This window comes from Hordeum vulgare, chromosome 2H (genome assembly GCF_904849725.1).
Source record: "Hordeum vulgare subsp. vulgare chromosome 2H, MorexV3_pseudomolecules_assembly, whole genome shotgun sequence".
Lineage (NCBI taxonomy): Eukaryota > Viridiplantae > Streptophyta > Magnoliopsida > Poales > Poaceae > Hordeum > Hordeum vulgare.
In genome coordinates, this window is record NC_058519.1 from 657,144,582 (window position 1) to 657,172,239 (window position 27,658).

Below are 27,658 nucleotides of genomic sequence, written 5' to 3' on the forward strand. Positions count from 1 at the left end.
TTCAAGGGTTAGGGTTGAGCATAAGTAATTCAAAAAAAATAAAAAACTGGTGTCGATCAACGTTCTATGTGACTAACTCGATAGGAAAAATAAGAAACCTGGACTATGGATTTTTTTCATGAAAAAACCTTCACAAAGATGACTATCAAGAACGAGGTTGTAGGGTTTTCAAACAACCCATTTCCAAGCAAGTTTGTTTGTACACCATGTCTAAAATAGCCAAATCGATTTGAGTTATTAGTATATGACAAAATAAGAACATGTGTACTGGTTTCCAATTTTTTTATTTTTTATTATTATTTTATGCTTATTTCAAACTTAGGTTTGACCAACATTTAAACAAGTTTCAAACATGAAAATGATAAACCAAGCCTGGATCCTTCTTAGTCACTCCAAAATGAAGCTTTTGTGAAGTTTTTAAAAGTTTGAAGTTCAACACCCAAAATCATTTGTCTTCACACGTGAGTTTCAAATTAGCTCCAAAGGGGGTAAATACCCCATTTCTAAGCAATTTTTTTGTCCATCATGTCTAAAACAGCCAAATCAATTTAAGTTGTTAGTATATGACAAAGTAAGAACACGTGCACTGGTTTTCCAATTTTTTGTTTTTTTTGAATTTTTTATGCTCATTTTAAACTTGGTCAAACCAAAGTTTGACCAACATTTAAACAAGTTTCAAGCATAAAAATGACAAACCAGGATTCTTCTTAGTCACTCCAAAATGAAGCTTTTGTGAGGTTTTTGAAAGTTTGAAGTTCAACACTCAAAACCACTTGTTTTCACACATGAGTTTCAAATTAGCTCCAAAAGGGATAAATACCCCATTTCTAAGCAAGTTGTTTTGTCCACCATGTCTAAAACAGCCAAATCAATTTGAGTTGTCAGTATATGACAAAGTATGAACATGTGCATTGGTTTTCCAATTTTTTGAATTTTTTTAATTTTTTATGCTCATTTCAAACTTGATCAAACCTAGTTTATTCGTGCTCACCTAGGAGGTTGACCGGTCAATACCCGTGTGCCACGGAAGTCACCCCAGTGTCGCACCCTAGCTACTTATACGGCGAAATGTGTCGTACCCTAGCTATTTACACATCCAGATCAGCGCCACTCTCGCCACCGGCGACCACCAAAACCACGCAATCCAGCCCCGCTGCCGCAGATCAAGCGCCGTCGTGCGACGATCATGAGGCTCGGATCTTCCAGCTCGCGCGGCAGCATTCCGACGGCGAAAACCGCTCCGACAAGGATTGGAATGGGGCGAAGCGTTCAACGCCCGACTCTGACCCCGAACGGGCGACGCGGGTATCTTCCGACACTGCTCGAAAGCGCGGCGCGCGCAAGTACATGAACTAGGGGCTCGCGCCGCCACGTGCGTTCCCTCGGCGCGAGGTGGAGGTGTACGACCGCCAGATGGTGGCGGCGGCGCGAGGTAGCTCCTCTGCCCCGAGTGGCGCGGGGAGCTCCACCATTGCACCTGCACCAATGCCGCCTTCGAAGAGGGAGGGGGAGGAGCAGGGCTTGGCACCGCGCCCCGAACGCCTCGGCTTTCTGCCGAGAGACTACGTTGACGATGGCGACCTCGACGACGTCATCACCGAGATTATGGAGCGCACCAAGGACGAGCCCCAGCAGCTCGTCGCGTGCCGGCAGATGGAAGAGGAGCTCGACAAGTTCCGCCTCCGCCAAACCATCGAGAAATCCCGCGCCGATAGGGGATGGGGCGCCTCCGACTCCGACTCCGACTCCGACTGACCGCCGTCGCCGCCTCGTCGGGGCCGCACCCTTGGGGCTCAGGTGATCCCAATTTTGGAGATCTAACTAGGGTTAGGAGCTGCGGGATACCGCGTTATGTAATCGAAATAGCCCGGCATTAGAACTGGGTGTAATCGAACCACTACTGCTCCGTGTGTAATCGAACCACTATGTTTGTTAAAATGTATCTATGTTCTTTGAATTCGGCCGATTTCGGTTGAATGCTTGTAAATTTGCTTATCTGAATCAGAGCTCGCCGGCGTTGCCGTGCTTCGTCGCCGGAGAAGAAGAAGAGGGAGGATGCGCGCGTAAGGGAAAACTGTTTAACTTTAGTCGCCGCCATCTGAGTCCCACGCCGACGTGGATAAGCTGTGGGTCCCGTCCGGTTTCACCTAATCCTGACTGAGATTGTGCTTAAGGGTCATGTCATGCCTGGGCTATTTATGCGCACAGAGATGTCGCAGAGGAGCTGTTTTTATGAACGATGTCACTTTGCAGCCAATTCGTAGGAAAAACGTCGCACAGGAGTTGACCCGAGCTAGCACACATTTCTCTTTGGATTTTGATCCTCCTGTCTCTTCACTTCACTGAGATCTCAACCTAACAACACATGCTTAATTATCTTAGGCTTGAATGCGCAGCCGATAACAGATTACCGACTACTGTTGGACGGCATCGCGCAAGCATACTCCAGAGATGCTTCCGTCTTCTTCCTTCCGTCCGCCCTTCTTTCCTTTCTGCAGGAGTTCTATATAAGGGGGCCGGGCAAATCAACACTGATCTCGCACAGCCGACCCATAACTCCCTCATTCTCCCACACACCACACACACACTACGACATGGCAAGCTCAAACTCATGCTCGCGCTCGCGCGCCCTCGTTGCCGTGCTCCATCATGGCGACAACTTGGTGCATGTCGTATCTTACCTCACCAACGTGGAGCGAGGGGCCGCGGCGACCGTCTCACGCGACTGGCTTCGGGCCGAGCGCAACTGTTACAATGCGCTTGGCGCGAAGGTGTCTTTAAGGTGGGAAGAAACTAAACCTTGGATTGAACGTAGCTTTCAAAAAAGAGAGGCCGCCGCCGCTAGACATGTAGGATTTACAGGCGATCCGATTACACTTGATCGATAGCATCATGGACTCATGGCTGACGCCTATACGAGTGGAACCAGTATAATTTCAACAAGTAGAGAAAAGTAAACATCAGGGAAGGGGTATCCCTTTTTTTTTTCAAAACAGGGAATGGTACCTAGTCAAACGCTTAATCTTCATTGACACGCACCAGTCAGAGCTGCATGCGCGATCTGCAGTCATAGAAATTGGAAAATATTTAGCGGGCAAATAGCTCACGTGCGACGTTTTTTAGGTGAATTGGAAAGAGTGTGACGTCGTTCGTCTGAATTGCCTCAGTGCGACATTTCTGAACGTGGAAATATCCCACACACGACATGGCCCTTAATCTGAACTGATGCCCTCATTAGCTATAATATGGAGCTGGACCTACAACTTATCCACGTAAGCACGGGCTCCACTTGTGAGTGCATCAGGTCAAACGTATCCCCGTGCCTGTCTGAATGAGTATCCCTGTCTGAACCTGTGTTGTTCCCTCCTCTTCGTTCCCGGTGGTGAGCTAGCGGCGGCGGCGGAGCTTTTGTTATGGATGACAGCAGCGGCGGCGCTTTCGTTCTCGGCGACATCGGCGGCTGTGGTGAGAGCCCCCTCTGTTTTCCTCTGTTCTCGAGTTCGAGCCCGAGAAATACACAGAAGGCCCTTGTCGCGGCGGTGGCGTTCATGCGCTTGAAAATCCACTCGGTTCATCTTCCTCCTCTGCGGTCATGTCTGCGGCGATCATCGGCGAGCCGCGGTTTCATTTTGTCTTGATATTTGGTATCAGAGCAAGGATGAGAGGGGGAGGTCGCCGGCCATGGCGCTCTTTCCGGCTGCTTCACTCTCATTGCAGGTTTATATATCAAGCTATCCAAAGAGTCACCACTCACATCTGCAAACTTGATAATGGAGAATGCTCTCACTTCAACAGAGAAGGGATAAGGGCAAAGCACCATGTGTGGGAGGTTTAGGGTAGGAAGGACTACAATCCTATGAAATTTGAGGAGCACAGGATCAATATTTAATAGGGTTGCTTTGGAACTAGCTAATCTGGTCCAGAATAGAGATTTTGGTGTGGCACTCACATACTGGCTTGGATGGAGCTGAAACTTGGAGGCTATGAATATTTTAGGGTTATGAAGATGATGTATAAATTTCATGTGATCTTGATAAGCCAAAGTGGCACTTCCTTCACACAGCATCTTGCTGGATAGAATCTTAAAAGAATTACTGGAAATAATTGGCTAAATAAAACGAGCTCAACATTTGTTTAGAGAGTTTTTATAGGTAGGAGAATGTCCTGGTAAAATTTCATAATTTATGGAGCAACATAAAACATAGTTGCTTCATAATCCAAAATAATGACTAGAGACAAAGATTTGATGTTATGGTCACATGGTTGAAGGAGTGATACTCAAATTTGTAGAAGAGGCATTATTTGAGCATTTTGAGATGATAGCAAAGTTTCAACGCATTTGAACAGTCCTAGCTAGCACTTACTTCACAAAGCTTCCTTTGGATCAGAAACTTTGCAAATTCGCCAAGAAATATTTACTAGCTAAATTGAGTTGAATTTTGGCATGAGGCAATGATATGGATAGGAAAGAGTGCCCAAAAATGTTGAGAGTGATCTTGATAAGCCAAAGTGGCACTTCCTTCACACAGCATCCCGCTGGACAGAATCTTAGAAGAATTAATAGGAATAATTGGCTAAATAAAATGAGCTCAACATTTGTTTAGAGATGTTTTGTAGGTACGAGAATGTCCTGGTAAAATTTCATAATTTATGGAGCAACATAAAACATAGTTGCTTCACAATCTAAAATAATGACCAGAGACAAAGATTTGATGCTATGGTCACATGATTGAAGGAGTGATGCTCAAATTTGTAGAAGACGCATTATTTGAGCATTTTGAGATGATGGCAAAGTTTCAACGCATTTGAACACTCCTAGCTAACACTTGCTTCACAAAGCTTTCTTTGGATCAGAAACTTTGGAAATTTGCCAAGAAATATTTACTAGCTAAATTGAGTTGAATTTTGGCATGCGGCAATGATATGGATAGGAAAGAGTGTCCACAAATGTTGAGAGTGATCTTGATAAGCCAAAGTGGGATTTCCTTCACACAGCATCCTGCTGGACAGAATATTAGAAGAATTACTGGGAATAATTGGCTAAATAAAATGAGCTCAACATTTGTTTAGAGAGGTTTTATAGGTAGGAGAATGTCCTGGTAAAATTTCATAATTCATTAAAAAAAACCTTCACAAATTTGGCTATCACGAACGAGGTTGTACGGTTTTCAAACGTTAAGGTTGAGCATAAATAATTTAAAAAAAATATCAAAAAAATTGGAAACTTGTGGCAATCATCATTATATGTGACTAACTCCATAGGAAAAATAAGAAATCTGTACTACAGAGTTTTTCATGAAAAAACCTTCACAAACTTGGCTATCACGAACGAGGTTGTACGGTTTTCAAACGTTAGGGTTGAGCATAAGTAATTCAATAAAAAATCAAAAAAATAGAAAATTGGTGCCAATCAATTCGAGTTGTTACTATATGACAAAGTAAGAACATGTTTACTAGTTTTCCTTTTTTTTAATTTTTTATGCTCGTTTCAAACTTGGTCAAACCTAAGTTTGACAAACATTGAAACAAGTTGCAAACATGAAAATGACAAACCAAGCCTGGATCCTTCTTAGTCACTCCAAAACGAAGCTTTTGTGATGTTTTCGAAAGTTTGAAGTTCAACACCCAAAACCATTTGTCTTCACACATGAGTTTCAAATTAGCTCCAAAGGGGGTAAATACCCCATTTCTAAAACAAGTTTTTGTCCATCATGTCTAAAACAGCCAAATCAATTTAAGTTGTTAGTATATGACAAAGTAAGAATATGTGCACTAGTTTTCCAATATTTTTTTATTTTTATTTTTTATGCTCATTTCAAACTTGGTCAAACCAAAGTTTAACAAACATTTAAACAAGTTTCAAAAATGAACAAGAGAAGTCTCAAACATTTAAACAAGGATATGCAGAAAAGGGGAAAGGGGGAAAACATTTAGGCCCTGTTTGGGACGTCGTTTCACTCTGAATACATTTGTAAAATATACAGACCACTGTTCGCCATTTTCGTTTACACCTGTAAATTGCTCTTCGCGTTTAAGTTACACCTGAAAGAAAAATACATGTGTATTTATTTACATCGATTCCAAGCGCGGCCTTAAACTAAAAACACTGAAAACAAGGCAACGTTGGAAACAGAGCAGGGCGCTCGGGCTGACCGGTCAATCTGATCGAGCGGTCAACCTGGCCCGTGGGCCAGGGAAGTCAGCGCGCGTCACATGAGTGTCGCCTTGGAGCTATTTATACGGTGAGGTGTGTCGTACCCTAGCTATTTCCAGATCTACGCCGCTCTAGCCCCTCTCGCCCCTCACCGTCGGCGAACCCCACCAAAACCACGCAAGCCAGTAAGCCACCCTCGCCGCCGCACAGATCATGAGGCCAGGATCTTCCAGCTCGCGCGGCGGCCATTCCGGCGGTGGAAACCGGAGGTCGAAGCGGTCGGCGCCTGAAACCCCGGAGTCTGACCGCGAACGGGCGGCACGGGTTGCTTCCGACGCTGCTCGGAAGCGCGGCGCCCGAAGGTACACCAACTGGGGGCTCGCGCCACCGCGTGCAATCGCTCGGCGCGAGGTGGAGGAGTACGACCGCCAGATGGGGGAAGCGGCGCACTCCTCTGCCGCCCCTGTCGCCCCTGCCACAGGCTCCTCTGCAGTGAGGGGCAGCTCCGCCATTGCACCCGCACTGCTGCCGTCGGGCTTTCTGCCGGAAGACTACATCAACGACGGCGAGCTCGATGACGTCATGGCCGAGGTTATGGAGTGCACCAACCAAGAGGCCCAACAGGTCGCCGCGCGCCCGCAGAGGGAAGAGGAGCTCGACGAGATCCGCCTCCGACAAGCCATCGAGGCATCCCTCGCCGACAGGGGGTGGGGCGCCTCCGACTCCGACTCCGACTGACCGGCGCCGCCGCAACGTCGGGGCCGCACCGCTGGGGCTCAGGTGAGCGCCCACTTTTGGAGATCTAGTAGGGGTGAGGTAGGAGCTTAGGTGGCCGAGCTTAGGAGCCCGTGTAATCGAGGGTGTCGAACTTGTAATCATCTCCGACGAGCCCTTGTAATCGAACCTATCTATGTTTGTTTCTGGAATGTTTTCTGGAATGGATCTATGTTTGTTCAAATTCGGTCGATTTGCTTTTAAATGCTTGTAAATTTGCTTTTCTGAATCGGAGCTCGCCGGTGTTGCCGTGCTTCGTCGCCGGAGAAGAAGAAGAGGGAGGATGCGCGCGCAGGGGATAACTGTTTGACTGTAGTAGCTGCCATCTGGGTCCCATGCCGCCATGGATAAGTTGTGGGTCCCGCCCGGCTCCACCTAATCCTGATATATATTGTGCTTAAGGGTCATGTTGTGCCTGGGCTATTTGTGCGCATAGAGATGTCGCAGCAGAGCCATTCTTACCAGCGATGTCGTTTTGCAGCCAATTCTTATCAAAAACGTCGCACATGAGCTATAGACCCATATTTAGCACCTTATGTGCTTTGTTCCCGTGGAAGTTGTTCATGCGAGAACGCAACACATGTGAGATTTAATTTACAGGCGATAGTCCAGTTCCTTCCGTTGCTTTAGCGACCGCTGCACATGGAGTCGCCGAAACTGGTGCGCGCGCGCGACCCACATTGCGGCCTCAGTCCTTGGCATCTTCCTGGCAACACCCGTTGCAGCACCTCATGTGGCCGTCGTTGCCCGTGCAGGCGAGGGGAGACTGTCATTTCGCTTTGCCGCAGCATGCAGGAGCAGGTGCTGAAAAGAGGTTGTTCCTCCCGACAGTGAATACGAAGGAGAAGCGGAAGCTTGCAGCGTCGGTGGCCGTCGGCTTGCTGGTGTTGGCCCTCATTTAGAGGAGGTAGAAGGCAAAGGAGAGGGGAGGTCTGTGGGAGGGGGAAAATGCAGCGAGGAAGACAATGGACAAGGAAAATGAGATGTGTGGTTGTGTGCGTCGCTGTGCATGTGGGGATAAGGCAGAGGAATAAGCGGCGCATGGGGCCAGATAGGACGCGTGTCGATCACTTCCAGGTCGCTTACAAAAATGCTAGACCTATTAAAGCCTACATAAGTTTACTAAACCTTTCAACAAATCTAAACATGCCCCCTCCTCCTCTGATTTTCAGAGGTGAGTGGGCCTCATCCCTTTTTAATCCAATCAATTATCATCAAATCAGACTATCCGTAAACGTACGTAAACATTTACGTAGATGTATCATTGCTGGCTTATGACCTGACTAAATCAGTTCGGTTGATTTAAACGTTTTTCAGATGTAACCTTCGGTCATTGAATATGTCCAATATGTGGGTGAAAGGACCATTTAAAGATGTCGTGAGGGTGATACGATCGAGTGTTGCATTTTGATTGGATCGATATATAAATTTGATTATTTCGACAATGACAACTTTGTTTTCGTTTCTATCGTGCGCTCCCTGCGCTTGGAAATATAGCGCATATAACTTTATTGATTCCACTCTAGCGCCATGTAGCACCACATGCATCGGCAGCTCCAAAATCATGGAACGATATGAATACAAGTTTTGTACGTACTTAGGCACACTCGTACGCACCCATTGCGTACTACTAGTTGTTTTCATGTCAAACAATAATGGATGGAGTATTATCCATGTTCCACAAGCGTGGTAAGTTTGGAGCACAATCTAATTAGTACTGATGATGGCCCACTTCATTCTATGCCGTACCATTTCTTGTGCATCATGTACACCTCCTCCTCATCCGGAAGAGTACTCTTGATGCTCTCTCTCTCCTTGCACTGCTTCTCCCACCGCATCAGCTTGGGACACTCCGCCTCAAGATCAAACTTTCCTTGCTGTTCGTATGCTCGAAACATGCTCGACAATGGGATGATGACGATGTCCAGAAACCCGAATTCATCGCCGGAGAAGAAGTTCTTGTCCCCAAGCGTCCCCTCGAGTTGCTTGAGCTGGCGGATTAGCTCCTCCTTTGCAGCTTCTTTCTCATCCTCACCTTTGCTCTTGAATAGCCTCATCTCCGTGCCGAACACCTAGGTAAAATAATTCATCAGAGCAAAGGATGAATAAACCAGCCGAACAAGCGTGTTCATTTCAGCGTAAATGTTTTGTGTGTGCGGCAAATTAAGCTTAAGAAATTGTGTAAACGAAACATATTTCGCTGGAAAGAAGAAGTGGTATAGATGATCAAATAAATATTGGTAGCTAATAATGAAACAAGCATGAAAGAAACCAAACAAAGTTGTTGTCCGGCAGGACGTAAGTTCAGTCGCAGACCTTGTTGTCAACAAAATCGGCCCAGAACCGGGCGTAAGCCCTGTGCAGCGGGTCGATAGGGAGCAACCGGGTTCCTCCTACTTGGGTTTCTTGACGGTGACCCCAGACCTCGTCGATGTACTCGAGGATGTTGATGGAGTTGCAGATGGGACGGCCATGGTGGATCAGGATGGGCACCATGCGATGGACAGGGTTCATGCGCAGCACCAGGTCGCTCCTCTCGCGGACGCAAAGGTCCTCCTCGATGTACTTGAACGACACGCCTAGCTCGCGCAGCGCGATCAGAACCCGCATGCCGAATAGGTTAGCCCAGAAGTCGACGCACACCACGTCACTCTCGTCGTGGACCATGTTGTTGGCCATGGAAGCTACTACGTGTTCTACCTCTGCGAGGCAAGAGAGCACATATGAGATTTATAGGAGATCCGGCCAGCTCCCTTCAATGGATGATATCATGGCTGACAGCATATAAGGTGCTAGACACTTAGACCGGCATTGTCGTTCATGTGTATGCTAGCCCGACAGATGGAAAGTTGTTCTCCATCACTTTTTTTTTTTTTAAAAGGAGGATTACCCCCGGCTTGTGCATCTAACGATGCATGCATGCAGCCATTTTATTGATTATTCACAAAAATCTTACAAAATAGTACATCAAGTAGTCTGAAGCCTATCTCGTAACAACAACCATTGCTACTTCTATCTACTTGATGCTAGGTTGTCGATAATCCGAGCCTAATACCAAACAAACATCCTATGAAAGCCTAGCATCTAAAGCCGGAGGCCCGAACCAAGCCACATATTGGATTTGGGTATAAACCGATCAGATGCACTCTCATGTTGTCGCCGTCGTCTTTCACCTACCTATCTCCAGAAAAGAACCTAACACACTGGCCTTGTCAGGCCTCTCAGCCGTCGATGCCACCATGACGTCAGACATTGTCCTCCTCCTACGTGAGTCCATCTACATGCATCGGACCACTGCACCATGCCGCCCAGATCCACCACCAACAACATGTAAGATGAAGCACCGCTCCATCAAAGAAGTCGTCCACTGGTCCCTTGAGCCCGTGTACACCTCCAAGAATGATGCCCCAAGGAGGAAACAACACATGAGCGCCGCCGTTATCTGATCTACTGATCTAGTGTTTCCCCCGAAGGTAGCGGATAGAGGTCCGGAGCTTCTCCACGGTGATGCCTTCAAGAAGGTAAAGACACAAGAGAGTGCCACCATCGCTGGTCTTGGCAACAAGCCGAGAACGAGGTGTTCGCCCGAATCCGCTCGACGAACCTCCATCAAGCATCGTGTGCATGGATCGCCACTTATCTGAGCCGCCACGCAACGAGTAGGACGCATCGGCTAGATCAGATCTGTGCGGAGTCCAAACTACGCATGACGTTGACCTGTCCACCAGGCCCTCCATGTCGATGCCGCCGATCGGGGCCATATGGCCCGTTGCCCCAGATCCTGTAGCCGCCGCCGAATGCACCCAACACCACTGCCCGATGCAAGGCCGACCGCCGCACCGACAACCATTGCCGCACGAGGCAAAGCCGGCCGCCGCACCGCGCCTCCTCACACCGTGGGACTCTGCACCATCCCCATAGCGCATGAGAGAGGGAGGCCCCCACCACAGCCGTCAGCCCCCGGGCTATAGGCTGGCGATGGCGTGGGAAGGGATGGAAGGAAGGAGAGCCCGCGACGGCTAGGGTTTCGTCCGGCCTAAGTCGCCCGAGCGGGGGCGACGTTGGGGGCGATGCGGGGGTTGAAGCGGCGGCCCGATTAGTTTGTGAAGTAGTCGAGATGGTTCTCTGTCACGTACTTCCTTTGTTTCTAAATCTATTTTTTTAAGATATAATACAAACTACATACATATGTATATAAACATATTTTACAGTGAAGATTCATTAAACAATTTCTTGGTATGTAATCTCTAAAGGGGTCTCTGTGAAGACCTACATTTAGGAATGGAAAGAGTAAATAGTATTCGTTTGGACGGAAACAAAATAAAGGACGTAGATAATATTTTGAAACGAAGGAAGTAGAGACTTAATTAGACTGGCATGATTGTATATGTCCGACAGGTGGAAAGTTGATCCTATCATGTGACCTAATTAAAAGATATCCATTTTGACTTCATAACCTGTGAAAGGGACGAGGGAAGCTTCTAAGTAGTCTACTAAAGTAATCTACTCTACACACATGCATCGTTGAACATGTTCAGTATGCGGGTGGAAGAACCGTAAAGATGTCGGGAGGTCCCAATAGGCCACTCCCTCGCTTTTCAAGTGTTGCTGTTCGATTAGATCGATAATTTAATTAGCTGATTTCGATAAGTCTTTTTAGAAATTCCACTACTTGACTACATACGGATGTATATAGACATACTTTAAAGTGCAGGTTCATTCATTTTGTTCCGTATGTAGACTCTTAGTGAAATCTCTTAAAAGACTTATATTTAGGAACGGAGGGAGTACTTTCTTCTGAAAAGGAAAATAATTATAAACAGCCGGATGTAAACCGTTGGATCGCAGCCACGTCGCACTAGCGACATGCATCCTGTGGGGCCAACAAACCCCTCTCTTCTCTTCCGTGTAAAAAGATCTCCGTGTGGTCCATCCTTATCCTTCCCCCAACTGCCGCCACTTCTCTCTCTCTCTCTTCCACCGACAGCCATGACTACCTTCATTGTTTTCACGCACCCCAAGTACTCCAAGTTGCTGTCGTCGGTGGATCTCGCCGCTGCGATGCCGGAGGGAGGCCACGCCTTTCAAGGCATTGCTGCGAGCTCCGCTCTCTTCCTCCTTCCTCCATGCTTCATGAATCCCAACACCATGGTGTGACTGCGGGGCGGTTGCTGCAAGCTTGCAACGGTGTCGTCGACTGTGACGGCGTCGTCGTGCTGCGAGTGATCGTGCTTGCTGCGACGGAGTTGCTGCGACGACTCCGTCGTGCTACGAGGCGATGCTGCGAGGTCGCCGGAGTTGCTGCGACGGCTTCGTCGTGCTGCGAGCCGGTGCTGCAAGGTTGATGGAGTTGTTGTGACGGATCCGTCGTGCTGCGAGGTCGCCGGAGTTGCTGCGACGGATCCTTCTGCGAAGGAATTATGCAGACATGACCTCAGACACTCTCCGGTCAATAACCAATAGCGGGACTTGGATGCACATATTGGTTCCTACATATTCTACAAAGATCTTTATCGGTTGAACCTCTATGTCAAGGATTCAGTTAATCCCTATGTTGTTCCCTTTGTCCTTCTGTATGTTACTTGACCGAGATTCGATCGTCAGTATCTCTATACCTAGTTCAATCTCGTTACCGGCAAGTCTCTTTACGTGTTCCCTAATACAAGATCCCGTGACAAACTCCTTAGTCACATTGCTTGCAAGGCTTATTGTGATGTTGTATTACCGAGTAGGCCCCGGGACACCTCTCCGTCACACAGAGTGACAAACCACAGTCTTGATCCACGCCAACCCAACAGACATCTTCAGAGATACCTGTAGAGCACCTTTATAGTCACCCATTTATGTTGTGATGTTTGATACACACAATGTATTCCTCCGGTGTCCGCGAGTTGCATGATCTCATGGTTATAGGAACATATACATTGACATGCAGAAAACAGTAGCAATAAACTGACACGATCATATGCTACATTCATAGTTTGTGTCTTATCCATCACATCATCCTCCTAATGATGTGATCCTGTTATCAAGTGACAACACTTGTCTATGGCCAGGAAACCTTGATCACCTTTGATCAATGAGGTAGTCAACTAGAGGCTCACTAGGAACAATGTGTTGTCTATGTATCCACACATGTATTTGAGTTTCCAATCAATACAATTCTAGTATGGATAATAAACAATTATCATGAACAAGGAAATATAATAATAACCAATTTATTATTGCCTCTAGGACATATTTCCAACAGTCTCCCACTTGCACTAGAGTCAATAATCTAGTTCACATCACTATGCGATTGTAATGAATCTAACACCCATGGGGTTTGATCATATCTTGCTTGTGAGAGAGGTTGTTAGTCAACGGGTATGAATCTTTCAAATCCGTGTGTGCTTTACAAATCTCTATGCCATCCTGTAGATGTTGCTACCACATGCCATTTGGAGCTATTTCAAATGACTACTCCACTATACGAATCCGGATTACTACTCAGAGTTATACAGATTAGTGTCAAAGCTTACATTGACGTAACCCTTTACGACGAACTCTTTTATCACCTCCATAATCGAGAAAACAATTCTTAGTCCACTAGTTACTAAGGATAATGGATCAATTTTGTACCCCTTGACAGATTCATGCCAAGGCACACATCTGGTGCGGCACACAACATAGCATACTATAGAGCCTACGGCTAATGCATAGGGGACGACCTTTGTCTTTTCTATTTCTTCTGCCATGGTCGAGCTTTGAGTCTTACTCAAGTTCACACCAGGACAAGCATTTCTTAAAAATATAAATATTTTGAAAAAAAGGAAAATTTGTTACGAATTAAATCAATGAAAAAACAGAAAAGCTATAATTTTTTTTAAAAGGAACATTTTTCTTAAATCACGAACATTTTCTAAAAATGTCGAACATTTTTGTAAAATCCCAAACATTTTTTGAAGTTATGAATGTTTTTGAATAATAGCATTTATTTGAAATTAAGAACATTTTTATAAAAGCAACAATATTTTCTGAATTTCAAACACGAACTTATTAAAAAAAAAAACATAGAAAAAAAGAAAAAAAGAAAAAAAGAAAACAGAAACAGAAAAACAAAAAAGAAAAAAAAATGGAAAAAAGGAACAGAAAAAAGGACAAAAGAAACAAAAAAAGAAACTGCCTGCAGAGGTTGATGGGCCGGCCGAGTTGATCTTGCTCTTGTGCGTTTGCCCGACTATTTGATGCAAAGAGCTTCAAATAAGGTTTTTCTGTTTAGATCTCTCAATCTTGATATGGCTTCAGAATCATATGTGCTCGTAGGCCTTTGGACCCTAATATATGTGTAGCTTTTCCTCCATGTGATGTAAAACCGACCCAAAATCAAGGCCCGTTACGATCTACTCTCTCTGTTCCTAATTATAAGTCTTTGAAAAGGTTTCACTAAGAAACTACATACAGAGGATATAGACATACTTTAAAATGTAGATTCACTCATTTTATTTTGTATGTAGTCTTTTAGTGAAATCTCTAAAAAGACTTATATTTAGGAACGAAGGGAGTAGGAAGGTGTGTCCTTAGTCCAGACGGTCCTAAACTCCTTAGTGTGTGTATCCCAAACCTGCTCATCCCTTCCTATCTCTTATGCACTGAAATAGGGCCTTCTTAAAGAGAATGGCGTTTTGGAGCTCGGCCTTCATGAAAAATGTGATTTTTGAATAATAAAAATTCAAAATAATTAGTTTCAAAAAATCTGAAAAAACATATATATCTAAACAAGGGTTAGATCCATGTGTGTGCAAAATTTCAAGTCAAAATAGTTGGAAACGCGATCCGTACAAAAAAGATAATTTCATGGTCCGAAATGATGAATAGTAACATGTATTAAAACGTGTCAGATTTGTCTTTTTTGCACAACCCTCATTTCTAAGTATTGCGTTCTAAACAATTACACACTTATGTATTATACCTTCATCTATCTATGATTTTTTTCAGAATTTTTTAAAATGTTAAAATATGAATTTTCACGAAATTTGAAATTTTCTTTTGGAGGCCTTCATGGAGCTTTCCGCTTCTTAAACGTGTTCATGCATTGAATATGATACGCCTTCATATGTCTTCATGTCTTGTATCTATGCAAGCACGTGTATATTTATTAACAATATGAACTGTTTATTTATTTATATCCAAGTAAGAATCTTTAATTGTGTTCCAACTTGTTAATAATGGCATCTACTATTAGTTTACAAGATGTGCATTGGCCAAATAAAATAGACACTCTTACGATGCATGGAAATGCAATATTTGAAGAGAGTTCAAATTATGGTTAAGCTTTTTAGAAGCTAGTCAAAGCAAGATTTATATGTTATCTTAAATTTATATATGTGAGTGGAAGAGAAAAAAGGTGACTTTATATTAGAAGTTATAGTTGATAGTTCTTACATTTTTCTAATGGGGTTGGTGTAGTACCCTTTTGACTTTTTTTTTGCGTCAAATGAGTGAAGTTACTTGCAGTAACGCCATTGAAAAGAAGTACATATCCCAGTCTCTTGCTGACTGGCCAAAAGGTTGTACAAGTGCATACATGCATCGCAGAGGTAAACTCCGTTTCTATATGAATAGACAACTTATGTATACAAGAAGGAACAAAGTGCTAAACCCCATATTATTTCCAGAAGCAAAAAAAAAAAAAAAAAAATGAAACCAAACAGATTAATTCAGCCGCGTGCAGCTACGGAAGTCGGGTTCGCTACTCAATACCGTACCACTCCTTGTGTAATTCGTACATCTTGGTCTCATCCGGAAGAACCGCTCTTACGCTCTCCCTCTCCTTGCACCTCTTCACCCATCGCATGAGCTTGGGGCACTCAACCTCGAGGTCAAACCCTCCATGCTGCTCGTACCCACGAAACATGCTTGAAAATGGGATGAGGACCATGTCCAAGAACCCGAATTCGTCACCAGAAAAATGTTCCTTGTCCCCGAGCACCTCCTCCAGGCGTTTGAGTTGCTCAACCAACTCTTCCTTGGCCACATGTTTCTCCCCACCCTTGCTCTTCAGGAACCTTGTCTGAGTAGCAAACACCTAATTTCCAGGGTATCCAGATAAAGTGATTATATTTTTCAACAAAAGTGCAACTTATGGACTCAAAGAATAACATGCATGGCAACGATCGATAGAGAAGTATACCCTCTGCCTACCTTGTGGTCAATGAAGTCGGCCCAGAACCTGGCGTCGGCCCTGCCGGCAGGGTCGCCGGGGAGCAAGCGGCGGGTCTCGCCCGGTGCACTCCACACCTCGTCGATGTAATCGAGGATGTTGAGGGAGCCGCAGACCGGACGGCCGCGGTGGATGAAGATGGGCACCGAGCGGTGGACGGGGTTCATGCGCCGCACCAGGTCGCTCCTCTCGCCCATGCGGAGGTCTTCCTCGACGTAGTCGAACGCCACGCCGAGCTCGCGCAGCGCGATCCGCACCCGCATGCCGAAGCCGTTGGCCCAGAAGTCGACATGATCTTTCATAGTGCCTTATGAAAAACAACATGATCAACTGTGTTGTGCATAAATATAAAGGGGTGATAATTTTTTAAGTAACCGAAGTTGTGTCCAGTTTATTAGACAATATAATTATCTAACTAGTTTCCGGTATCAGTTGTGGTCTTCCTTCTTACTGATACCCAAAAAATAATGCAATAGGCAGAAAAAAAAGCAAAGTACACTTTAGTACTCAATGATAGCATGTGCATAAGAGCGTTAGTTTTGTATTATTCATTAGTAGAAAACGGGCCTTTGGTCTGGACCCTTTAGTCCCGGCCTGCCTCTGGGCCGGGACTAAAGGCCCGGCCACGTCGCCCCAATTCTCATATCCTCCCTCGAGGCTTTAGTCCCGGCCTGTAAGGAGCCTTTAGTCCCGGTTCGTGTCCCAAGCCGGGACTAAAGGGCTACCGGTGGGCAGCCCGCATGTGCGCCACCTTTAGTCCCGGTTTGTGTCTCAAACCGGGACTAAAGTCCTCTGCCTATATATAGCACAACCCCCCTCTCCCCTCTTCGTTACATTTTTCTTGGATGGAGGATTGTGGGTGGGTGCTTGCTCTCCACTTTTTTTGATGCACTAGAGGTGTTTGTTGAAATGTGTGTTAGAGCGATGTCGCTTCAGTTCACCGAACACAACTACGATATGAGATGCCAGAGCCACGCTTAAACCTCTTCCTCTTTATTTCTACTTATTCTAAAAGGTTAGCAACTATATTTCCTCGTTTAGACCGTGCGGTACTAATTTTTAGGATCGTGATTGTATTTGATATACTGTCGTATAACGCAGAGATGAGCCATCCATGGATGTACGGTGATCGACGCACAACCCCTTACAAAGAAGGTGTGCATTCTTTTCGAGATGCAGCCGATGCGAACAAGCATGGTGGTGGCTATATGTTTTGTCCATGTGTTGAATGTCAGAATGAGAAGGATTACACTTTCTCAAGAGTCATTCAGAGCCACCTGCTTCGGTCCGGTTTTATGTCGGGCTATAATGTTTGGACCAAGCACGGAGAAAGAGGGGTTATGATGGAAGACGACGATGAAGAAGAAGAGAACGATGATGACAACTACCGATCTATGTTTCCTGAGTATGCTGATACCGCAATGGAAGACAATGAAGAAGAAGATCAGGATGAAGAACGGGAACCAGATGAGCCCGCTGATGATCTTGGCCGGGTCATTTCTGATGCACGGCGAGGTTGCGACACAGAAAAGGAGAGGTTGCAGTTCGAGCAGATGTTACAGGACCACAACAAATTGTTGTACCCAACTTATGAAGATGGCCAGAAGAAGCTGGGTAGCACACTGGAATTGCTGAAGTGGAAGGCAGAGACCGGTGTGACTGACTCGTCATTCGAAAAGTTGCTGGTACTGATGAAGAAGATGCTTTCAAGAAAGAACGAATTGCCCGCCAGCACGTACGAAGCAAAGAAGCTTGTCTGCCCTCTAGGATTAGACGTGCAGAAGGTACATGCATGCCCTAATGACTGCATCCTCTACCGCGGTGAGAAGTACGAGAATATGGATAAATGCCCGGTATGCACTGCATGGCGGTATAAGATCAGAAAAGATGACCCTGGTGATATTGAGGGCGAGCCACCCTGGAAGAGGGTTCCTACCAAGGTGATGTGGTATGCTCCTATAATACCACGGTTGAAACGGCTGTTCAGAAATAAATATCATGCGAAGTTGTTGCGATGGCACATGGAAGATCGTATGAAAGACAATAAGTTGAGGCACACCGCTGATGGTTGACAGTGGAGAAAAATCGAGAGAGAGTTCCCGAGATTTGCAGCTGACGCAAGGAACTTATGGTTAGGTCTGAGTACAGATGGCATGAATCCTTTTGGGAGCAGAGTTGCAGTCACAGCACCTGGCCCGTTACTCTATGTATCTACAACCTTCCTCCTTGGTTGTGCATGAAGCGGAAGTTCATTATGATGTCAGTGCTTATACAAGGTCCAAAGCAACCCGGCAACGATATTGATGTGTACCTAAGGCCATTAGTTGATCAACTTTTACAGCTGTGGGCCGAACCAGGTGTACGTGTGTGGGACGAGCACAAACAAGAGGAATTTGACCTTCGAGCGTTGCTTTTCGTAACCATCAATGATTGGCCTGCTCTTAGTAACATTTCAGGACAGTTAAACAAGGGATACAATGCATGCACGCACTATTTGGATCAGACAGAAAGTATATATTTCGACAACTGTAGGAAGAATGTGTATCCGTACAATCGTTGTTTTCTTCCGCCCAAGCATCCCTTAAAGAAAAAAAGGCAAGCATTTCAATGGCAAGGCAGTACCCCGGGGGAAGCCTGTCATCCGTACTGGTGCTGAAGTATTTGATATGGTCAAAGATTTAAAAGTAATCTTTGGAAAGGGTCCTGGCAGCCAACCTGTTCCTAACGGCCCTGATAAGCGCGTACCCATGTGGAAGAAGAAATCTATATTTTGGGAGCTACCCTACTGGGAAGTCCATGAGGTCCGCTCGGCAATCGACGTGATGCACCTGACGAAGAATCTCTGCGTGAATATTCTAGGCTTCCTGGGCTTGTATGGAAAGTCAAAAGATACACCGGAAGCACGGGAGGACCAGGAACGTCATAAAGGAAGAGATGGCATGCATCCAGGGCAGTTTCAAGGGCGTGCCAGCTACGCTCTTACTAAGGAAGAGAAGGAAATCTTCTTTGAAGTCCTTTTCAGTATCAAGGTCCCGACTGGCTTCTCGTCGAATATAAAGGGAATCGTAAATATGAAAGACAAAAAATTCCAAAACCTAAAGTCTCATGACTGCCACGTGCTTATGACGCAATTGCTTCCGGTTGCATTGAGGGGAATTCTACCGGAAAATGTTCGCCTGGCAATTGTGAAGGTATGTGCATTCCTCAATGCAATTTCTCAGAAGGTAATCGATCGAGAAAGTCTATCAGGGTTACAGATTGATGTGGTCCAATGTCTGGTCAGCTTTGAGTTGTTGTTCCTGCCATCCTTTTCTTCAATATAATGACACACCTCCTAGTTCACCTAGTCGAAGAGATTAGAATTCTCGGTCCTGTGTTTCTACACAATATGTTCCCTTCGAGAGGTCCATGGGAGTCTTAAAGAAATATGTTCGTAACCGTGCTAGACCAGAAGGAAGCATCTCCAAGGGCTATGGAACAGAGGAGGTCATTGAGTTTTGTGTGGACTTTCTTCCTGACCTTAAGCCGATTGGTGTTCCTGAATCTCGGTATGACGGTAGGCTGACAGGAAAAGGCACACTAGGAAGGAAAGCAAAAGTATGTATGGACGGGCATTCTTTCTCTCAAGCACACTACACAGTTCTACACAATTCCACCGTGGTGGCTCCGTATATCGTGAGACACAAGAATATTCTACGCTCCGAAAACCCGGGGAAGGCTGACTCTTGGATTAAAGGGGAACACGAGAAGACTTTCGGCAGTTGGTTGCAGACACATCTCATAAATGACGACACCGTTGGAGATGAGCTGTACTGTTTGGCCAGGCCACCATCTTCGACTATATGTACTTTCCAAGGGTATGAGATAAATGGGAATACATTTTACACGGTTGCCCAAGACAAAAAGAGCACCAACCAAAATTGTGGTGTCCGCTTTGATGCAACAGATGAGAATGGGCACTGTTTGAAAACATATTACGGGTACATAGAGGAGATATGGGAACTTGACTATGGACCTACTTTTATGATCCCTTTATTTCGGTGCAAATGGGTGAAGCTGACAGGAGGCGGGTTAGTTGTAGACCAAAAGTACGACATGACAATAGTGGATCTTAACAATCTTGCGTACATGGACGAACCATTTGTCCTAGCCAATGATGTCGCTCAGGTTTTCTATGTGAAGGACATGTCTACATTAACGAGAAAAAGAAATCAGCAAAAGAAGATATCATCCGATGAGCCAAAACGCCACATAGTTCTTTCAGGGAAAAGAAACATCGTGGGAGTAGATGACAAGACAGACATGTCAGAAGATTATAATAAGTTTCATGAAATTCCGCCCTTCAAAGTGAAAACTGACCCAAGCATCCTACTGAATGATGAAGATTCTCCATGGCTACGACCCAGAAGAAAACAGAAATAATAGATAGGAATATTGGTGCAATAATGTAATAATGTATTAAACCTTTTATGTAATGCATGTATGGAACGTACTAAATTTCAAATACTTTTCATTTTCATATTATCCATGTAAGAGATGAGTTCTCGTTCGAAACCCTGATACTTCGAGAGAGATTGTCCGTTTTGTACACGAAGTGCATCCAGTTTTTGTCATAGCCCTCTCAACTTTTTAGCACATGCTATGTGGGTGAAATGATGATAGCATGCCAACTTTCAACATTTTCAGAGTTCATTTGTAGTGCTTTTCAATTTCAGGGTCAACTAGCTCAAAACAAATAAGTAAATCCACGAAATATACCAAATGAAGTCAGAAATTATTGAAATTTTGTGCTGTGCCTTTGAATGGTCCATTTTGAACACACAAAAAGTATGGAGTTCAAATAAGTTCACAAAAATGAAATCCCTTTGTAAGAGATGAGTTCTCGTTCGAAACCCTGATACTTCGAGAGAGATTGTCCGTTTTGTACACGAAGTGCATCCAGTTTTTGTCGTAGCCCTCTCAACTTTTTAGCACATGCTATGTGGGTGAAATGATGATAGCATGCCAACTTTCAACATTTTCAGAGTTCATTTGTAGTGCTTTTCAATTTCAGGGTCAACTAGCTCAAAAAAAAGTAAATCCACGAAATATACCAAATGAAGTCAGAAATTGTTGAAATTTTGTGTTGTGCCTTTGAATGGTGCATTTTGCACACACAAAAAGTATGGAGTTCAAATAAGTTCACAAAAATGAAATCCCTTTGTAAGAGATGAGTTCTCGTTCAAAACCCTAATACTTCGAGAGAGATTGTCCGTTTTGTACACGAAGTGCATCCAGTTTTTGTCGTAGCCCTCTCAACTTTTTAACACATGCTATGTGGGTGAAATGATGATAGCATGCCAACTTTCAACATTTTCAGAGTTTATTTGTAGTTCTTTTCAATATCAGGGTCAACTAGCTCAAAAAAAAAGTACATCCACGAAATATACCAAATGAAGTCAAAAAGTATGGAGTTCAAAAAACCAATAATAAATATTATTATTGGCGATTCATCTCTATTATGTGTTGGGGAACGTCGCATGGGAAACAAAAAATTTCCTACGCGCACGAAGACCTATCATGGTGATGTCCATCTACGAGAGGGGATGAGTGATCTACGTACCCTTGTAGATCGTACAACATAAGCGTTAGTGAACGCGGTTGATGTAGTGGAACGTCCTCACGTCCCTCGATCCGCCCCGCGAACAATCCCGCGATCAGTCCCACGATCTAGTACCGAACGAACGGCACCTCCGCGTTCAGCACACGTACAGCTCGACGATGATCTCGGCCTTCTTGATCCAGCAAGAGAGACGGAGAGGTAGAAGAGTTCTCCAGCAGCTTGACGGCGCTCCGGAGGTTGGTGATGACCTTGTCTCAGCAGGGCTCCGCCCGAGCTCCGCAGAAACGCGATCTAGAGGAAAAACCGTGGAGGTATGTGGTCGGGCTGCCGTGGAAAAGTCGTCTCAAATCAGCCCTAAAACCTCCGTATATATAGGTGGGAGGGAGGGGACCTGGCCTTGGGGCTCAAGGAGCCCCAAGGGGGTCGGCCGAGTCCAAGGGGGAAGGCTCCCCCCCAAACCGAGTTGGACTTGGTTTGGTGGGTGGGAGTCCTTCCTTCCCTTCCCACCTCCTCTTTTTTTTTCTCTTTGATTTTGTTTCCTAGGCGCATAGGGCCCTTTTGGGCTGTCCCACCAGCCCACTAAGGGCTGGTGTGCCACCCTCAAGGCCTATGGGCTTCCCCGGGGTGGGTTGCCCCCCCCGGTGAACTCCCGGAACCCATTTGTCATTCCCGGTACATTCCCGGTAACTCCGAAAACCTTCCGGTAATCAAATGAGGTCATCCTATATATAAATCTTCGTTTCCGGACCATTCCGGAAACCCTCGTGACGTCCGTGATCTTATCCGGGACTCCGAACAACATTCGGTAACCAACCATATAACTCAAATACGCATAAAACAACGTCGAACCTTAAGTGTGCAGACCCTGCGGGTTCGAGAACTATGTAGACATGACCCGGGTGACTCCTCGGTCAATATCCAATAGCGGGACCTGGATGCCCATATTGGATCCCACATATTCTACGAAAATCTTATCATTTGAACCTCAGTGCCAGGGATTCATATAATCCCGTATGTCATTCCCTTTGTCCTTCGGTATGTTACTTGCCCGAGATTCGATCGTCAGTATCCGCATACCTATTTCAATCTCGTTTACCGGCAAGTCTCTTTACTCGTTCCGTAATACAAGATCCCGCAACTTTCACTAAGTCACATTGCTTGCAAGGCTTGTGTGTGATGTTGTATTACCGAGTGGGCCCCGAGATACCTCTCCGTCACACGAGTGACAAATCCCAGTCTTGATCCATACTAACTCAACTAACACCTTCGGAGATACCTGTAGAGCATCTTTATAGTCACCCAGTTACGTTGCGACGTTTGATACACACAAGGCATTCCTCCGGTGTCAGTGAGTTATATGATCTCATGGTCATAGGAATAAATACTTGACACGCAGAAAACAGTAGCAACAAAATGACACGATCAACATGCTACGTCTATTAGTTTGGGTCTAGTCCATCACGTGATTCTCCTAATGACGTGATCCAGTTATCAAGAAACAACACCTTGTTCATAATCAGAAGACACTGACTATCTTTGATCAACTGGCTAGACAATTAGAGGCTTGCTAGGGACGGTGTTTTGTCTATGTATCCACACATGTAAATGAGTCTTCATTCAATACAATTATAGCATGGATAATAAACGATTATCTTGATATAGGAATCGTAATAATAACTATATTTATTATTGCCTCTAGGGCATAATTCCAACAGTCTCCCACTTGCACTAGAGTCATTAATCTAGCCCTCACATCATCATGTGAATTACATTGTAATAAATCTAACACCCATACAGTTCTGGTGTTGATCATGCTTTGGCTGTGGAAGAGGTTTAGTCAGCGGGTCTGCTACATTCAGATCCGTGTGCACTTTGCATATATTTACGTCCTCTCCCTCGACGTAGTCGCGGATGAGGTTGAAGCGTCGTTTGATGTGTCTGGTCTTCTTGTGAAACCGTGGTTCCTTTGCTAAGGCAATGGCACCCGTGTTGTCACAGAACAAGGTTATTGGATTCAGTGCGCTTGGCACCACTCCAAGATCCGTCATGAACTGCTTCATCCAGACACCCTCTTTAGCCGCCTCCGAGGCAGCCATGTACTCCGCTTCACATGTAGAATCTGCTACGACGCTTTGCTTGGAACCGCACCAGCTTACCGCACCCCCAATAAGAATAAATACGTATCCGGTTTGCGACTTAGAGTCGTCCGGATCTGTATCCAAGCTTGCATCGACGTAACCTTTTACGGCGAGCTCTTCGTCAACTCCATACACGAGAAACATCTCCTTAGTCCTTTTCAGGTACTTTAGGATATTCTTGACCGCTGTCCAGTGATCCACTCCTGGATTACTCTGGAACCTACCTGCCATACTTATGGCCAGGCTAACATCCGGTCTAGTGCACAACATTGCATACATGATAGAACCTATGGCTGAAGCATAGGGGACGGAGCGCATATGCTCTCTATCTTCATCAGTTGCTGGGCACTGAGTCTTACTCAATCTCGTACCTTGTAAAACTGGCAAGAACCCTTTCTTGGACTGTTCCATTTTGAACCTCTTCAAAACTTTATCAAGGTATGTGCTTTGTGAAAGTCCTATCAGGCGTTTTGATCTATCCCTATAGATCTTAATGCCTAGAATGTAAGCAGCTTCTCCTAGGTCCTTCATAGAGAAACTCTTATTCAAGTAATCCTTTATGCTCTCTAAAAACTCCACGTTGTTTCCAATCAGCAATATGTCATCCACATATAATATTAGAAACGCCACAGAGCTCCCACTCACTTTCTTGTAAATACAAGATTCTCCAACCACTTGTATAAACCCAAATGCTTTGATCACCTCATCAAAGCGTTTGTTCCAACTCCGAGATGCTTGCACCAGTCCATAAATGGATCGCTGGAGCTTGCACACCTTGTTAGCATTCTTAGGATCGACAAAACCTTCGGATTGTATCATATACAACTCTTCCTTAAGGAAACCGTTAAGGAACGCCATTTTGACATCCATCTGCCAGATTTCATAATCGAAAAATGCAGCTATTGCTAACATGATTCTGACGGACTTAAGCATCGCTACGGGTGAGAATGTCTCATCGTAGTCAACTCCTTGAACTTGTGAAAAACCCTTTGCCACAAGTCGAGCTTTATAAACGGTCACATTCCCGTCAGCGTCCGTCTTCCTCTTAAAGATCCATTTGTTCTGAATAGCCTTGCGGCCCTCAGGTAGTACCTCCAAAGTCCACACTTTGTTCTCATACATGGATCCTATCTCGGACTTCATGGCTTCTAGCCATTTGTTGGAATCTGGGCCCACCATTGCTTCTTCATAATTTGGAGGTTCATTGTTGTCTAACAACATGATTGATAAGACGGGATTACCGTACCACTCTGGAGCAGCACGTGGTCTCGTCGACCTGCGTGGTTGGACAGAAACTTGAACTGGAGTTTCATGATCATCATCATTAACTTCCTCCTCAACCGGTGTTGCAACGACAGAGGTTTCCCCTTGCCCTGCGCCACCATCCAGAGGGATGAGAGGTTCGACAACCTCGTCAAGTTCTATCTTCCTCCCACTCAATTCTCTCGAGAGAAACTCCTTCTCGAGAAAAGCTCCGTTTTTAGCAACAAACACTTTGCCCTCGGATTTGAGATAGAAGGTGTACCCAACTGTCTCTTTTGGGTAACCTATGAAGACGCACTTTTCCGCTTTGGGTTCCAGCTTTTCAGGCTGAAGCTTTTTGACATAAGCATCACATCCCCAAACTTTAAGAAACGACAACTTTGGCCTTTTGCCATACCACAGTTCGTATGGTGTCGTCTCAACGGATTTTGATGGTGCCCTATTTAAAGTGAATGCAGCTGTTTCTAATGCATAACCCCAAAACGATGACGGCAAATCAGTAAGAGACATCATAGATCGCACCATCTCTAATAGAGTACGATTACGATGTTCGGACAGACCATTACGCTGTGGTGTTCCAGGCGGTGTTAACTGTGAAACAATTCCACATTGTCTTAAGTGAGTACCAAACTCAAAACTCAGATATTCACCCCCACGATCAGACCGTAGGAACTTGATCTTCTTGTTACGATGATTTTCCACTTCACTCTGAAATTGCTTGAACTTTTCAAATGTTTCAGACTTGTGTTTCATCAAGTAGACATAACCATATCTACTCAAATCGTCAGTGAAGGTGAGAAAATAACGATATCCGCCGCGTGCCTCCACGCTCATCGGACCACACACATCGGTATGTATGATTTCCAACAAGTCACTTGCACGCTCCATTGTTCCGGAGAACGGAGTCTTAGTCATCTTGCCCATGAGGCATGGTTCGCACGTGTCAAGTGAATCAAAGTCAAGTGACTCCAAAAGTCCATCAGCATGGAGTTTCTTCATGCGCTTTACACCAATATGACCTAAGCGGCAGTGCCACAAAAATATGGCGCTATCATTGTTAACTCTAACTCTTTTGGTCTCAATGTTATGTATATGCGTATCGCTATCAAGATTCAATATGAACAATCCTCTCACATTAGGTGCATGACCATAAAAGATGTTACTCATAGAAATAAAACAACCATTATTCTCTGACTTAAAAGAGTAACCGTCTCGCAATAAACAAGATCCAGATATAATGTTCATGCTCAACGCAGGCACTAAATAACAATGATTTAAGTTCATCACTAATCCTGATGGTAACTGAAGTGAAACTGTGCCGACGGCGATTGCATCAACCTTGGAACCATTTCCTACGCGGATTGTCACTTCATCTTTCGCCAGCCTTCGTCTATTCCGCAGTTCCTGTTTCGAGTTGCAAATATGAGCAACAGAACCGGTATCGAATACCCAGGCACTACTACGAGAGCCGGTTAAGTACACATCAATAACATGTATATCAAATATACCTGATTTTTTCTTTGGCCGCCTTCTTATCTGCGAGATACTTGGGGCAATTGCGCTTCCAATGACCCATACCCTTGCAATAGTAACACTCCATTTCAGGCTTAGGTCCAGCTTTGGGTTTCTTCGTCGGATTGGCAACAGGCTTGCCGCTCTTCTTCGAATTACCCTTGTTGCCTTTGCCATTTCTCTTGAAACTAGTGGTCTTATTCACCATCAACACTTGATGCTCTTTACGGAGTTCAGACTCTGTGACTTTCAGCATCGCAAACAACTCGCCGGGAGACTTGTTCATCCCTTGCATGTTCTAGTTCAACACAAAGCCTTTATAGCTTGGCGGCAGTGATTGAAGGATTCTGTCAGTGATAGCTTCTTGCGGGAGTTCAATCCCCAGCTCAGCTAGACGGTTTGAGTACCCAGACATTTTGAGCACATGTTCACTGACAGACGAGTTTTCCTCCATCTTGCAAGCATAGAATTTATCGGAGGTCTCATACCTCTCGATCCGGGCGTTCTTCTGAAAGATAAACTTCAACTCCTGGAACATCTCAAATGCTCCATGACGCTCAAAGCGACGTTGAAGTCCCGGTTCTAAGCCATACAAGACTGCACATTGAACTATTGAGTAGTGCTCCTTACGTGCTAACCAAGCGTTCTTAACATCCCGATCAGCCGTAGCAGGTGGTTCATTTCCTAGCGCCGCATTAAGGACATAATCCTTCTTCCCATCTTGTAAGATTAGCTTAAGATTACGAGCCCAGTCTACAAAGTTGCTTTCATCATCTTTCAACTTAGCTTTCTTTAGGAACGTATTAAAATTCAGGATGACTGTAGCGTGAGCCATGATCTACAACACAAATATATTCAAAGTGGACTTAGACTATGTTCAAGATAATTAGAGTTTAACTTAATCAAATTATTCGCTAAACTCCCACTCAAAAAGTACATCTCTCTAGTCATTTGAGTGGTTCATGATCCACTTACACTAGCTCAAGTCCGATCATCACGTGAGTCGAGTATAG

At 45.0% G+C, this 27,658-nt stretch overlaps 2 protein-coding genes across 2 annotated transcripts; both read right to left on the bottom strand.

Moving 5' to 3' along the window:
* Window positions 1-8,420: 8,420 nt before the first annotated feature.
* Window positions 8,421-9,643, bottom strand: LOC123431288 (glutathione S-transferase U19-like). Its single transcript, XM_045115110.1, has 2 exons — window positions 9,245-9,643; window positions 8,421-9,000 (listed from the first exon to the last, which is right to left on the bottom strand). Exons 1-2 carry the CDS (start codon window positions 9,605-9,607, stop codon window positions 8,662-8,664), a joined length of 702 nt encoding a protein of 233 aa, XP_044971045.1. The 5' UTR covers window positions 9,608-9,643; the 3' UTR covers window positions 8,421-8,661.
* Window positions 9,644-15,659: 6,016 nt separating this feature from the next.
* On the bottom strand, window positions 15,660-16,432 carry LOC123428939 (glutathione S-transferase U20-like). Its single transcript, XM_045113030.1, has 2 exons — window positions 16,112-16,432; window positions 15,660-15,995 (listed from the first exon to the last, which is right to left on the bottom strand). The coding sequence occupies exons 1-2, from the start codon at window positions 16,430-16,432 to the stop codon at window positions 15,660-15,662; spliced, it is 657 nt and encodes a 218-aa protein (XP_044968965.1).
* Between the last annotated feature and the right edge of the window lie 11,226 nt (window positions 16,433-27,658).